General features: G+C 35.4%; 1 protein-coding gene across 1 annotated transcript in view; it reads right to left on the bottom strand.

Annotated features, from left to right (window-relative positions):
• Positions 1–17,022, bottom strand: part of LOC150097276 (BAI1-associated protein 3-like) — a 533,976-nt gene that overhangs the window by 202,762 nt on the left and 314,192 nt on the right. Inside the window, 1 exon segment of the mRNA XM_090407633.1 lies at positions 13,847–13,923. Coding sequence (XP_090263759.1) covers positions 13,847–13,923 — 77 coding nt within the window.

Raw genomic sequence — 17,022 nt, 5'->3', positions numbered from 1 at the left:
GGATGATACCAGATTTACGGAATGTAAATTATGAAAAAAGATTGAAGATATACTGGTAAATAAAAGAAAGAGGGATTACATGATAGAGGCCTATAACTTTTGAAATGGTTTTATAGGATATTGGATGACAAAATATTTTATTACATGGAAGGTTAGGGAACAAGGAGGCATCCACAGAACTAGATTTTTCTCTCACAGAGCAGTGAATGAGTGAAGCAGTTTGCCTTTTAAAGTGGTGAGTGCATCTGGTGTGAAGAGGATTAAGAGAAGACATTGCACTAGTGTCAATGAAGTATGGCCTTTCTTGATGAATCTGTGACTACCTGGATGCCTCTGATGACGATGATGATAGGGTGAACCAATTACATCTAGTTAGGACTAGGTAATAAAAAGTCAAATATTCTAATCTTACAGTAACTATTACTGTTATTATCTGTTTACTCTGTTTATTGCATATAATTTATAATAAGCATAATATTTTTTTCATATAACAAATTTTTTTTTCTTTTTCTTTTTTTTTTGCACTGTTTTCTGACCTTGGTGTTAAAATCACTTGTTACATGAAAACATACCACTGTTTTCTACTACAGTAAGAATTAAGGGAGAGGACTTTTTTTTCTTTATGAAAAAAAAATTTCTTCTATGTGCTAATCAGCAGATTAGCCTACTCTGATCAGATTCTGAATTCAATTATTATTATTACTTTTTTTGGTAATAAACATTCCATATTCAAATCTGATTGTCCTTGAAGAATTGATTTGCTTTATCTCATTCATTTCTCTATGTACAGAAATAACTACAGTTTTACTACATCTCATTAATATATGGGCTCATTAACAGCTAGTGATCATGCAATACATAACCTCTCCCAGCCAATTCATCCTCACCTTGCTTGCCATGGCATGGTCTTTTTCCACAAGTGGGAGTCTGATGAAGCAAGTAATGGTGCCTCAAAAGCATTCTTTCTTCAGTTGAAGGAGATTCCAACCAGACTTCTAGGTGGTAGATGTCTTTCACTGCCTTGTAAAATGCTACCACCCTGATTTTTGGAGGCATGATGTGTGGATTTGTGTTTCATCAATAGACTAGGGTTTCTGGTTTGTCATTCATGCTCTCTATATCCTAACCTTCAGCTAGGGAGTATCACCTACATTTCAGGACAAAGCTGTAAAGCAGTTTACACAAGCCAGCCACCAAATCGTACACAGGGCTGAACCTGTTGGTAACTCTTTGGGAGGCTTCTCAATCAACTTGCAAATAATCCTGCTGCTGGTTATTTGGCCAGGTTGTGCCTAGAGGGCGTCTTAAGTATAGCAGCAGGGGGGGGGACACCGTCCTCGCTCCTTTCTCTTGTTCCACCATATGAAAACTCTTCTCAGTGTTAATACAATAATGAAACTTTCAACAGCTTAAATGTCTTGATCACATCCCTCACTTTGCCTTCTATCCACCAAACTCTGCAGTCTGCAGACCCCTCAGTCTATCTTCATAATCAATGTTTTACAGTCCTGATATTTTTGTTATCTGTCTCTACACCCTATGCAAGGTTACTTCATCCCTTCAAATTCCAGTGACCAGATCTGAGAAGAGAAATCCAGATGTGGTCTGATCAAAGCTTTATATAATGGAACCAGCACACTTTCTCTCATGGTCAATGTTCTCCTCAACATTGCAGCAATTCTTTGAAATATGTCCTCATAACTTGAAATCTCTATCCATAATCACCCGCAAGATCCCTTGCTTTCTCCACTTCTTCCTATATAACTCCACCAAGTGAGTATGAACATCCCATCCCATTAGTTGCATTAAACTGACATCCACATTTATATGCTCTTTTATTCAAATCCTCTTGAAACGTCACAACATCAGCACTGTTAACTACAATTAACTTTTGTAATGTTCACACCATGTTTTGGTGTGATGTAAACAACTGGTGTTTTTACAGTCAATGGAGAGTGGTGGTGGATGATTAGAATGCATTGTCATCTGAGAGTGTGACATCTACAGAGAATGCAAATGTATTATTATCATTATTATTATTATTCTAAGAGTCACTTTACATAAAATTGACTGGAAAAGCACAAATTGTTTACATCACACGAAAACATGGTATGAACGCAAATTTAAGGAAGCCTGTGAGATTCTTATTAACCACCCCAATCTGAAAAATAATGATGGTCTAAAAATCCCAAGCATATGGATGGCACATATTCTGCCCACAGAACCTTTCACCCTAAGAGTTAACTATAAACAGGACTGTAGATAACTGCAGAATCCTAAATCATATAACAATTGTAATGTTAAAAATAGGACATCATTGTTACTGTAAGAAAACTATCTATAAGAAAGAATGTTTCTCTCATGTTATCTTAAATAGAATTTAGCTTTGATGTAGTTTCTAAATAATTAATTAATCTGTAATTTTATCTGCATTTTTATTTTTATTTATTTATTTTTTTTTCACTAGAAGTCATGCCAGTAAAATAACCAGTGATCAAATCATTGTTTCTTTAGCTTACTGTGTGAAATGTAACTCAGCTTGTCCTTGTATATACTCCAGATGATGACCTTAATATGAAGGTCTAAATGTTCGGAAATTAAAATAGTTATTTATAACACAGTTGTAAAGTCCATAATTTCTAAAATGAGAACTCATCTAGGAGGTCCCTTTGTCATATACATAGCTCATCATATCACACCTTAAATATATTCAAAATGTGAATGTATTTAAGGCACAATATGATATGCTGTGTGTGCGTGGCATAGATACCCACCATGATAAGTCTCTGACTCCATGGAGGTCAGAAATAATAATAATAATAATTAAGAAATAAAGAATCCATTATTTTATGTTATACCAAATTTGAACTCAAACAACCAGAATGAAAAGTCAAGCAAAGAGAACTTTATCCAGATTACATGTGGATAAAGGAAAACCTTCCAGTCTTCCAGAATCACTTCAGATATACATGGTTGTGGTAGCAATCCAAAATGCATTCATTCTGATTTCCAATTTTCAAAACCGTATTTAATATTTCTAATAGAACCCCAAATTCCAGCTTCTTTAAGCATAACTTATCTCAGTTTTTATAACATGATTCTTTTCAATTCAAAGGTGGAGCTTGTGCATATGTTAGCAATATATCATGTAAGAGAGTTTTCCAATTTAGAATCTGCTCTTTCTGATTACTCTGCTGTATTCTATCATTTTTTTTTTTGCTATCTTTTTAGCTCTCCTAATGTCACTAATTTCTTAATTTTTCTTAATTAAGAAAAATTTTTAATTCTTAATTTTCTTAATTAATACCATTCTTAATTTTTCATATTTTTTGGAAATGTTTAATTTCACTAATCCAATTTTCCATACAATGAAGTCATCTTCCTTGGAGATCTTAATGCCATAACTTTGTCTATCCTTTTTCCAACTACACTAAGCAAGCAAAAAAATGTGGAGGCATTGCTATCACCAACAATAATATTATAAAAATGCCAAGTGAAATAATCTTTGTAATTTCTATGCCTTATTTCCATGGTTAGATTATTATTATTATTATTATTATTATTATTATTATTATTATTCAGGCCTCCATGGAGTCAAAAGACTCATCATGGGAGGTCCTTCCAAGAAAATACAAAGTCTATCATACCACTCCTTGAACATATTGACCATTTGTGCTGTCACCACTATTAGGCAAAGCCTTTCACGGTTCAACCACACTACATGTAAAGAAACCACTCCTCACCCTCTTCGTCACAGCTTCCTTTCAAAACTTCCAGGGATTGCCCCTTGTCCTCACTCCTTCCCCCTGTTCCACCAAGTGAAAGAACTCCCCAGTGTCAACCCTGTAACTACCTTTCACCAGTTTAACAGTCTCGATCATATCACCTCTCCTTCTTCTATCTACCAAACTCTGCAGTCCATATTCCCTCAGCTGATTCTCATAACCAACACTGTATAGTCCTGAAACTATCTTTATTATCCACCTCTGTACCCTTTCACACAGTTAATTTATCTGCCTCCAATCCTGGTGACCAAATTTTAGAACAATAGTGCAAGTGTAGTCTGATTAGAGCATTATACAATGGAATGACAACTCTTATCTCTGCATGCCAGCATCCTTCTCAGTATTGCAGCAATACTCTGGGTTCACTTCACTGCCTTTGCATTATTTTCCTTGAATTTCGGGTTTCAATTACTCATCACCCCCAGATCCCTTGTCTCTCTTACTTCCTCCAGTACAGCTCCTCAAACAGAGTATACTGCCTCCCATTGATATATCCCAAACTTCAAGACTTTACATTTTGCTGCATTAAATCAAAACCCCCATTCATTTTTCCATCTGTCCAGTTTATTCAAATCCTCTTGCAGGGCTGCCACATCTGCACTATTACTAATAACCCTTCCTAGCTTCACACCATCTGCAGACAACTGAATAAATTCTTGCAATCCACTGACAATGTCATTGATATAAATGTTAAACAATATAGGTCCCAGTACTGAGCTCTGTAGGATCCCACTTGTAACCTTGATACTGCAGAACCATACACAACTCTCTGATACCTCCTGAATCAGACAGCCAATCCTGAATCCAGTTGACTAACCTGACATCTAAACCCATGTGCTGCAACTTCAATATCAGCTTATCATGTGGCACCCTGTCAAATGCCTTTTCAAAATAAAAAAAAATGGCAGAATATGCCTTTCCCCTCATCAACTGCACTTGTCACATTATTATAAAAGGCAAGCATATTACTAAAGCAAGAGTGTCCCTTAACAAATCCACGTTGACTCTCACAGATAACATCACCCTCATCTGCCCAATGCTGTATACAGTCCCTCACTAATTTCTCCAAGATCTTAACAACTACTGATGACACACAAACTGGCCTATAATTAGACACTTCCAGTCTGCTACCACCCTTATGCAATGGCACTATCTTACCTTCCTTCCATTCCTTGGATACCTTTCCCATAGCAAGACTTTCATTGAAAAGCCAGGTCAATGGAGCTTTTAGTTTTTTAGCATATTTTCTCAAAACATGTGGCAAAATTCCATCCGGTCCCACTGCTTTATTGATATCCAGAGTACTCAGCATTTGAAACGCACTCTCCTTTTGCACCTCTAAACCTCAAATCTACCTTATCCCTCTAGTATTAAAACCTACTTCTCCAGGATGAAATATTCCAATAAAGTGTTCATTGAACAACCCACTATGTCCTCTGCATCAGTCACTCTACGAGGGTGGTCTGAAAAGTTCTTGGCCTCGAACACAGATGACAACACTATAGGCAAGAGATTTTTTTCTGAGTTGGTACATCTGTCATAATCATCCATGTAAAATTGCAAGTCATTCTATCAAGTAGTTTGTTTTATATAGCTGTCTGAAGCAAAAGTGTTGTTGTCTATATCCCTTGAAATGGATAAAATTGAGTATTGTGTGGTTATAAAATTCTTTGTAAAAGGTTCAATGGCAAAAGAAATTCATTCGACATCATAAAAGTTTACGAGCTCTTCTCCTTCATTTTTGACAATTAAGAAATGGGCTGCCAAGTTTAAATGTGGCCGTACCAGCCTTGAAGTTGATCCATGTGAAGGATGTCCAAAAAGTGTAACAACACCAGAAATCATTGATCAAGTGCACGATGTGGTACTGGATGACTGGTGAGTCAAAGTGCATGAAATTGCTGAGACTACAGGCATTTCAAAAGAACGTGTAGGATATATTTTGCATGAAGAATTGCATATGAAAAAGTGTTGCGCAAGATGGGTGCCGCGCTTGCTCACAGCAGATCAAAAATGCATTAGCATGAAAATCTCTGAACAGTGCTTGGAGTATTTTAACAAGAATAAAACTGATTTTGTACATCGATTCATTACTATGGATGAGATTTGGATTCACCATTACACACCAAAATCCAAACAGCAATTAACAACAGTGGACAGAAGCCAGTTGTTCAGTGCCAAGAAGACAAAGTCCTTTCCATCAGCAGGAAAGCTCATGGCACTGGTGTTCTGGGATGCTAAAGGCGTTTTGTTTATTAATTATCTTGAAAAGAGTAAAACAATAACCAGGGAATATTATTCCATTCTTTTAACCAGACTAGATGAAAATATTCGTAAGAAAAGACCCAGTTTGCAGAAGGAAAAAATCATCTTTCACCTGCCCACGAAAGTGTTTTGGCAATGGAAAAATTAAGGGATCTGCAAAATCTAGGGAATAGGGTGGACATTCCAACAATTCATAGTTGGAATGTCCACCCTATTCCCTAAATTTTACTCCCTCTGACTTCTATCTCTTCCCAAAACTAAAACTCTTCCTTGCCGGTCACCATTTTTCTTCGAATCAATCACCTCTTGATTTAAATAAAAACAGCTGTAGAGGGATATTTTTCAGATTTTACTGAGAACCACTTCAGGGACGGGATAATGGCACTGGAGCATTGCTGGAATAAATGTATTAGTCTTATGGGAGATTATGTTGAAAAATAAAAATAATTTTGAAATTATAAATTTGTTTTTTGATTGTTAGGCCGAAAACTTTTCAGACCACCCTTGTATTCCCATTTTTATTCAACAATGTCATTCTTCCACAATCAATTCTTCCCCTACTGGCCACATAGGTAAAAGTTTCCTTAGGATTTTCTTTGGATCTTAGGTCCAATCTCTTCTCATATTCCAGTTTTGCCTTCTTTACCATTCTAGTTACTCTCCTGGCCTGAGTCTTATATTCTTCATGCATCTGCTCTCAACACCCCTCTCCTTATATCTCTTCCACAATCTCTTTTTCACCTGCAGTTCCTGTTTGATATTGTTTGTCATCCCCTTTACACCAAATTGTGTCCGCTTCTTCACTCATGGAATACAGCTTACTATTGCTGCTAACAAATATTCCTTAATAATTTCCCAAGCATTAATGATATCTTGCCCTTCCAATTCCTCCCTTCATCTGCCCCAAGTTGATATCTAAGACTGTTATCATCACCCGCCTTATAATTCCACATATATTCTCTTCTTTTTGATTATCCTGCATGTCTATTCATCTTCCAGGTTAAAACCACATAGTCACTCTCTCCAACTGTGGGAAGAGGTGCCATCTCAGTTACAATCAGCTCTTCTGATGCTATGACAAATCCCAAATTCTTAAACCTTGTGTTCCTTCCATTACATGTTGCCTAAGACACTTATCCCTCAAGAATTCTGGAAATTCCATTCCCATATTACTACATGGATTTTCCTCTTCCCAATTTACACTGCCATAGTTAAAATCTCCCATAACAATCATTCTTCTTGCAGTTGTCAAGATCAACTGCCTAAACATCTCCCGCTCCTCACCCTCTGTGCTCCTTGGCTTGTAGCAACACCCCACTAAATATCCTGTCTTGCCCACCTCTATCTTAAACCATATTCTTTCAAAACCATTAGTGTCAATGCCCTCCAAAAATTCTTTCAGTCTTTTGATCAAAACTTTTGTATTGAATGCATCAATGAAATCATTCTAGTTGATATAGAAACATTCCCTCCCACCATTTCACTTTAAATTCTCATTTCTTATTAAAGCTCAAAATGTGCACAAAGGCTGTTCAAGAAAAGAATCAATATATCTCAACTAATCGTTTATAAATATATCAAAACTGATTATGAAAGTACCAAAAACAGGAAACTTGAATTATGTTCAAGAATTCATTTCTCTGGTCTCTTGCTAAAGCTGGTTACAACTTTCATCTAATTGTATTCTTCTTGCCTCTTTTGCATTTAGATGGAAAAAGAGCTGGGAAGATGATCACCAAAATACACCTTTTTCATTCTTTTAACATTTTTAGCCAAAGATTTAAATTCTTCATTGAATACAAAGAAAATAACTCTTTTTTTTCAGGTTACACGGTAATCAGCATTCATATTTACGAATTTAGGGACACAAAACACACATGTTGAAATGATTATTTTACTTATTATTAATAAAATAACACTTGACATTTTGACCCCTGTATTGAGGTCATCATCAGAAAGATACATGTGTATAGGAAACCAAGCTACATGCTCTTGCACTCTATAAAGGTAAATTAAATCTATGCTGTTAATTAATCTTTTTCTTAGCATGACCTCTAGTGATTAATAAATAAATAAATAAATAAATAAATAAATAAATAAAATAAAATAAAAAAATTAAATAAATAAATAAATAAATAAAATAAAATAAAAAAATTAAATAAATAAATAAATAAATAAAAAGAAAAAAATTAATAAATAAAATAAATAAAAAACTACAATAAACTCTACTAAAGTCCTCCTGTACTAAGATTCTTCTGAATTTGTACAGTTCAGATTGTTATACTACGATTTTCTAGTATAACAATCTGAACTGTACAAATCCAGAAGAATCTTAGTACAGGAGGACTTTAGCAGAGTCTATTGTAGTTTTTTTATTTATTTTATTTATTAATTATTATTATTATTATTTTTAATCACTAGAGGTCAGGCTAAGAAAAAGATTAATTAACAGCGTAGATTTAATTTATCTTTATAGAGTGCAAGAGCACATAGCTTGGTTTCCTATACACATGTATCTTTCTGATAATGACCTCAATACAGGGGTTGAAACATCAAGTGTTATTTTATTAATAATAAGTAAAGTAATCATTTCAACATGTGTTCTGTGTCCCTAAATTCATAAATAGGAACAAAGAAAATAAATTTATAAACTTTTTAAATTTGACCCCTCATTAGATTTCATTATCATATCAGCACCAAAGTATACCACAAACTTACTAACATTAGAAATGCATTTCACCTCCTATCACCCTTATTGCATTAAAAAAAAAAATCTGTCATATTAACACAATTAATTAATGCCTACAGACACTCATCTTTTGTCATAGCTTTAAACTAAAAAATTACTCTTCTGAGAGAGATCTTTCAATCTCATCGGCTCATAGCCCAAACAACTCACAGATTACGCTATTCACTCCGCCCAAAATCATGTATCTTCTTCTCAAAGTCACATATCAAAATCGCATATAATCTTAAAATTTCCATATATCCACAACATCTATAACAGGCGTTTTTGCTATTTGTAGAATTTATGCTTGGTGGAGATATATTGTTGGAGGTGGAAGAAATAAGAGATTTTGGGGTGATGGCGGATAAGGATCTAAAATTTAAAGTTCACATTGTCAAAATTGTAAGGACAACACAAAGAATTCTGGAAATGATGGGGAGGACACGGACTCGTAGAAGTAAGGAGATTCTTGTTCAATCGTATAAGGCTCTGATTAGATGGCACATGAACTACTGCACAAAGATTTGGTCATCTGGTTTTTCAAAAGGATGAAGAGATGTTGGAAAATATCTAGAGGCATCTGACTAAGTTGGTTTCTGATCTCTGGAATGTCAAATACAGTCACAGACCTTTGCTACTGATAGAGACCTACAAGTTAGTATGGGGGTTGTTATAGGATCAACAATGAAGAGGTTTTGCAGAAAACGGTGGGAGATCAGGGGTGAGAAGCAGTTTTTTGCATGGAGAGTTGTGAATGATTGGAATGCCTTACCTGAAAGTGTTGTGTCTGTAGAGAATTTGAGTGTGTTTAAGGCTATGTATGACATAAGGACCTCCTAGATGAGTCTTTAATAATACTAATACAAATCTGATAAAGTCCTCTCACTAACTTAAATATCTCTATCATATCAATTATTTTCCTCCTATCCACCAAAATCTGCAATCGACATTTCTTCAACCACTCACCATAACCATCATTCAAGAGTCCTAATTTTGTCATAATTACTTTTCTCTGAATCCTCTCAAATGTTTCCACATCACATTGAAAACCAGGTGACCAGTTATGAGCACAATAGTCCAAGTGTGGTCTCACCAGTACTTTAACTATAAATTATATATTGTTGCAGTTCTGATTAAGTCATGTACTAAATAATTTACCATTTTCCATTTTAATGCTCAAAAAATGGACACAGGGATGTCAAATTAATAATTCTTTCTTAATGAAATGATTCTCGTTTAATTATATCTCTTTCAGCCTAGCGATGATAAGGGGACTGCTCCACTACCAAAACAGTTTCGTTTTTTAATTTAATTGCAATTGTATATTTTTCTTTATGGTAGTACTCCCAAATTACAGTATCTCATAATATGATTTTATCAACGCTTTTTCTCAGTGGAAAGAAAAAATATAGATTTATTATATTTTACTGCTTGACAATTATTTGTTTCATAACAAATATACAATAAATAATCATCCTTAGAGGATTCATCTAATACAATATAATTGTAGTGATTCTAATTGTTCTTTGCAAGAAAATTTATTCCTTGATCACTTCTTATTTCTTATTTTACAATTTTGAGATTACCAATTATTATTATTTTCAGGACCATTATCGAGCCACAAGACTCATTGAGATTACTGATTCAACATCAAATTACTGGGAGGTAGTATGAAGAGGTATTATTATTATTATTTATTATTTTATTCTAAAACCTCATGGACTCAGAGACTCATCTAGGAGGTACCTTTTGTCATACACACACACACACAGCTCATCATACTGTGCCTAAAATATATTCAAATTCTCAGCGACACCATGCTCTCAGGCAATGCATTCCAATCATTCACAGATCTCCATGCAAAAAACCTGCTTCTCACTCTCTTGCTCACACCCTCCTTATACAGCTTCCAGGGATGACCTCCCCCAATCATCTCCCACCATTTTATGAAAAACCACTTGAACATTAACCCTATAATAACCCTTTACTAACTTTTATGTCTCTCTATCATGTCACCCCTCTTCCTCCTATCCATTAGGCTCTGAAAATTGCATTGTCTGAACCTTTCTTCATATTCAACATTCCAGAGAACAGAAACTATTTTGGTCAATCACCTCTGGACCTTCTCCAAAATCACTTCATTGTTTTGAAAACCAGGTGACCAAAATCTGTGCACAGTAGTCCATATGTGGTCTAATCAGATATAATGGAACCAGAATCTCCTTACTTTTTGCCAGAATTCATTGTGTTGTCCTCACAATTTTGGCAATATATCCTCTAAATTTTAGATTGTTATACTCCATCACCCCAAGGGCTCTTATTTCCTCCACTTGCAACAATATGTACTCACCAAGAGTAAATTCTACATCCCATCTTTGTTTTCCAAATTTTAAAACCTTACATTTTGCATATTGAACTGGCATCCCCACTTCCGCAGCCATTCACTCAGTCTATTCAAGTCTTCTGGTAAGGCCACAACATCTGCTCTACTCCTCATGGTTTGTCCCAACTTTACATTATCTGCAAACAGCTGTATATCCCCAATATCATTAACGCATGAAGGTGGTTCCATAAGTTTCCAGCCTGACTAACTTTTAGAGGTAATATAAAGAAAGCAACTGTGTCACTTTTCAACATTATCTCCCTTTATTTCAACACACTTTTCACATCTTTGAATTAGCATTTCTATGCCCTTGAAAAAATAGTCTGTACTTTTGTCTGCAAAATGAAGAAAATCCATTGTCATCTGTGAATTTTCTTCCTTGTAGGTCTTGCTTCAGTTTTGAGAAGAGGTATAGTCACTGGGTGCTAGATCTGGGCTGTAGGGTGGGTGTTCAATCTCCTGGAACGCACAGTCCTTTACTGCAGCCTTTGCAACAACAGCAGTATGAACTGGAGCATTGTCATGAAGCAGGCAGACACCATGACTCAGCATTCCTCATCTCTTCTCTTTTATGGCATTGCCCAGTTTGTGCAGGAGTGAAGCATTATATCCTACATTTGTAGTGGTAATCCTTCCCTTGAAGTCAATCAAGTGAATTCCTTGGGAATCTCAAAAGATTGTTTACATGATCTTCTTGGTGGACTTAGAGATCTTGGCTTTTCTTGGTGTTGCTTTGCCTGGATTATGCTACCTCCATGGATTCCCTTTTGGAAAGCAGATCATAATAAAAGACCATGGTTTTATCCCCAGTGACAATGGATTCCAGCACTTCTCTCCAATTCCCTTCGCAAAGCTCTGAAAACTTGCGGGAAGGAACAGATCACACGATACTCCTTCTGAATGATACAAAATATGGTTGTTATAGAAAGCCCTAACCTGTTATCTAATTGACCCTAATGCAATCCCAATTACTGATTTTATTAATTTATTATTTATTTAAATTTTTTCTGTATTTTCTATTGTCTTCTCTTCTGTTCCTTATTCCTCTTCACCTTCATTTAGTTAGGAAAATTATTATTATTGTTATTATTATTCAGGATCTCCACAGCGTTACAACTCTCACCATAGTCCACTTTGACAATGCAAAGGCTATCACACTATCTTAAACTCACTCATTATTTATGCTCTAACCATCAAGTAATGCATTTCAGAATCCAGCCATCATCCATGCAAAGAAGTCACTTCTCATCCTTCTACTCACCATTATCCATTTGCAAATTCAAGGTATTGGACCTGATTCTTGCTTTTTCCCCTTGTTTTACCACATGAAAGATCTCCAGTGTAAAATCTGTATCTATCTTTCAACAGTTCAAATGTCTCAATCATGTAACCTTTTTTCTTTGATCTAAAAATTTTACAGTTTGCATACTCTCAGTACATCCTGACATTAATTTTGTTATTTGCCTTTGTACCTTCTCCAAGGTTAATTATCCTCTTCAAATCCTGGTGATTAGATCTAAGTACAATAATCCAGAAGTGGTCCAATCAGTGCTTTATAAAATGAAACTACTATCATTTACTTCTGCTAATCAACATCCTTTTCAGTGTTGTAACAATCCTCTGGGTTATCTTCACCCAGAGGATTGCTACAACCTTCAAGATCTCTTGCCTCCACTACTTCTTTAAGTACAGTTACACCGAAGCAAACACCTTTCCATCTCTCACCTGTCAGCTTATTAAAATATCCCTGAAGTGCCACAATGTCAGCACTTTCACAAGAAACTCTTCCTAGCACATCATCATCATCATCATCTACAAACAACTGAATTAATCTAGTAAAATCTCAGTAATCTTGTAATCCCTGTAATCTAGCAAAATCTCAGTGACATAAAAGGCTAAACAATAGAGGTCTCAGTACTGGACTTTGTGACATTCTTCCTTGATGCCTATTCTGTTATACATATCTCCCTCATATCTAATAGACAGCCAATCTCCAAGCCAGTTCACTATCCTGATATCTTTTTTTTTATTATTATGTGACACCAGGGAGTCCAAAGACTCATTGAGGGAGGAATCTACTCCACAACTCTCTGTCTCCACTATTCAATTCACCAACTACAATGAACCACAACTAACATCATCATCATCATCTACACCCATGCCATCTACTGCCCACCACAACTAGTATTTTCACAGCCAATCACAAACATCCATGCCCATGGTGGGATTCAAACCCACAGACTTTTGGCTGGAGAGAGGATATGCTAATCACTCGGGCCACACCCAATCTACATCCAAATATGTCAGGCTATTTTATCAAATGCTCCCTTGGATAAGTTTCTGGCATTTGTCTCTTTATCTCCATGCACAGCTATGATTTTAACCAAATAAACAGACATCTTAGTAAATACCTCATTAAAGAATGTACAGTGCAGACATATCCTACATTCATATTTGGATCACAAAGGAAATAAGGAAATTTTCAATTCATTTCAGTTATTTATCTGTTAAACCTGTGATATTTTGACAGAGACAATCATGTCCTAAAACTGAATTCGGCCAGCTCATATATAATTATTATGGGATCCTACTAAGTTTTTACAGGTATCTTTTATCAGCTACTATTGATGATAATGATTTAATTAGTGAAGCATCATATTACACAAAAAACAAAGATCAACTTACTCTGGAGGAAGATTATCTCTAAAACGCACAAATTCTTGAAGTGCCATATACAATTCAAACATTGCTGTTCCCACACTCTCACAGCCTGATTTAGACTCTGAATTAGAAATTGTTTTGGTGCTTACATTTTCTACTCTACTGCCTAAATAATCACCTACCTAAAAGGATAAAGCATTTAAATGTAATGTTAAATATAATATAATGATATATGATTTATAGATGTAACAAGTGAAGCAAAGTAGAAAAGAAAATATGACTTATTTATTAATAACCAGAGTAATTTACAATGAAATGCAAACCTTAATAGTATTTATACATTTTTTACAATTTTTTTACAAATTAAAATTAAGCATCGTTAAACAGAAAAAATAAAATGTTTTGAAGAGAATATTGGCTAAAAATGTGGAACTTTCAGTCAAGATGGGAGTATATGTGAACTTACAAAGCTGTAATTATAACAAACTCAGCAGACTGCTGAAACATAACTTAGGAGATGAGCAGTATCAATAAGCAGAAGCTACAAAAAAGAAAAATTTGTGCAATGAATTTTGTGGAGTTATATTAAGATAGACAAAATCAGAGTATGAAAGGAAATTAGCTGTGATAGCCAAAGGTAATACCAAAAAGTTATTTTGGATGAATAACAAAAAGGAAGAATGAATGTGAAGTATCTTAACAACTGGGCTACTTGTATATAGAGGCTAATGACTTCACATCAGTTGCTTTAGTATATCATAATGTAGAGCACATACACTCATTCAGTCATTAGCCTCTATATACAAATAGTCCAGTCATGAAGATACTTCGCATACAAATATTGTTTGTTTACAATTGGATAAAGAATTAAACTATGAATATAATTTCTTGGCATCTGTAATTTATGAGTGGAGAAGTGGGTAGCATAGAGAATGAGAGAACAAGTGTGCAAAATAAACAGAGAAATGGGGATGGAATTCAGGGTGGAGAGGGGAACACAAAGTGAGAAAAGGAAATGCTCAAAGAGGAAGTGAAACTGTGAGTACAAAAGTGAAACATGTTATAGATTCAGTAATGAGCTGTTATGTCTTTATACAAATATTATTGTAGAAGTATCAGAAACAGGGTTGAGTTCATTCACTAAAACATTGTTGGAATAAGTGAGATGGTTGGATGAGGATGACTTCCTGAAAAACTAAAAATGGAAGGGTGTGATGCTTTTTTTTGTGAAGATAGAAAGGATAAAAAGGGAGTGTAGTGCTGTGAATGATACAAAAGGAGTTATGTCCATACAAGGCAGAGATGCAAGAGAGTGGGGGAAGGAATAGTGGCAGTGGTTTTGAGGTAGATAGTGGTAAATAGAAAGAAATGTTTAGCTGGATATTGCTATAGACCTGGTAATGTGGAAGGCAGTGACCGTGAAATGTATAAACAAATTAGCCAAGCAAATAGGAAAAGGTTGATCATTATGGGCAATTTTAATTAAGGCGATATAGACTGTGATGACAAGGCAACAACCAGAAGCAAAGAAAATGAATTTTTTGAATTTCTGAAGGACAACCACCTCAGACAGCATGTAACAGAAGGCACGTGAGGATTGATGATCTTGGATTTGATCATCTTATCAGAGGACGTCATTATAAATGAGGTGCCAAATCTCACTCTCTAGTTGGTGAAAATGACCATGAAGTGATTACTTGGGTGGTTGCCAGCCATGTGAGAACTTCTGTGAAGAAAGGGTATATGAGGAACTACAAGGCTGGTGATTATGAGAAGCCCAGGAGACAGCTTGCAGATGGAGCATGTGATGAAGAATTGGGTAGAAATGAGATCAATGCTGCTTGAGTGCTATTCAAGAACTATCTAGAGGAAAAACTGCTAAATGTATTTCAAAGATCAGGAGGTTAAATAATGTAGGTGTGAAACAGATGAATAAAGAGAACGCATATGCAATACAGAGAAAGACGGTATTATGGAGGCAACATAAGATGACTGCTAATAAATAGTTCGATGAGGGGTACAAGAACAGGCAAGTAGGGTGACTAAGTTGATAGGGTAGCAAAAGCAAAGTATGGATAGAAGAAAATACAACTAGTGAGTTATTTTGATATTATTATTATTGCATCCTCCACAGAGTTGGCAGACTCATAGCAGGAGTTTCGTTCAGCTGACAATATATATAGCATACTGAATCTTAAAATAATTAACAGATGTTAATTCATCCTCGTATTAATAACACATTCTGGTAATGCGTTCCATTCACTGATGATTTGCCATGTAAAAAATCTACTCTTCACATTCCTCTTCACCACAGTCTTACATAACTTCGAGGGATGGTCTCTGGTTTTTCCCTCTCACCTTCTACTCTTTTTATAATCCCATCTGGATTAATCCAATAAAATACACACACTAATTTAAATGTCTCTATCATATCACCTCTTTTCCTCCTATCCAATGAACTATGCAATCCAGATTTCTTTAACCTCTCTCCATAGCCAGCACTCCAAAGTCCCGACATTGTCTTAATCACTTGTCTCTGGACTCTCTCCAATGTCTCCTCATCACACTGAAAACCAGGTGACCAGATCTGAGCACAACAGTTCAAGTGTGGTCTGACCAGTGTCTTATACAGTGGCCCAACCACTTCCTTATCCCTACATGTTAGAGTACTTTTTATTATAGCAGCACTACGGGGTGCAGTCTTTGCAACACTTGCAGTATTCCTTCTAAATTTCAGTCTACTGTCAACCATGACTTTCAAATCTTGAATCTCAAGATTTGAAATCTTACTTCCTGCAGTACAGGCTACATCAATCCAGTAAGCAACCTTATATTTCTGCACTCTAAAATGCAACACTTTGCACTTTTAATAGTAAAATTTCCACTCCACTCCTTTGTCTAAGTCAAAGTCTATTCTGATGGGAATTAACATCAGCAGTGCTACTTATAATTCTCTCCAACTTTACATCATTAGCAAACAACTGAATATCCACAGTCAGTTCATATGATAATAACATTTGTAAACAAATTAACACCAGAGTCCAAGAACAGAACCCTTCGGCATGTCACTGGTTACCCTCCTTTTTTGAGAACTATTCTATCATACACAACTTGCTGGTATCATTCAGAGAGATAATTTCTGATCTATTTAACCAATCTAGTATCTATTGTGACTTCTACTTTGTTGGCTGCAAATCATC

This window comes from Typopeltis vanoorti, chromosome 17, assembly GCF_054136105.1.
Source record: "Typopeltis vanoorti isolate ZY-2024b chromosome 17, IOZ_Tvanoo_1.0, whole genome shotgun sequence".
In the NCBI taxonomy this organism is placed as follows: domain Eukaryota; kingdom Metazoa; phylum Arthropoda; class Arachnida; order Uropygi; family Thelyphonidae; genus Typopeltis; species Typopeltis vanoorti.
Note: the sequence above shows the minus strand (reverse complement) of the source record. Positions and strands in the feature narration are given on the sequence as shown.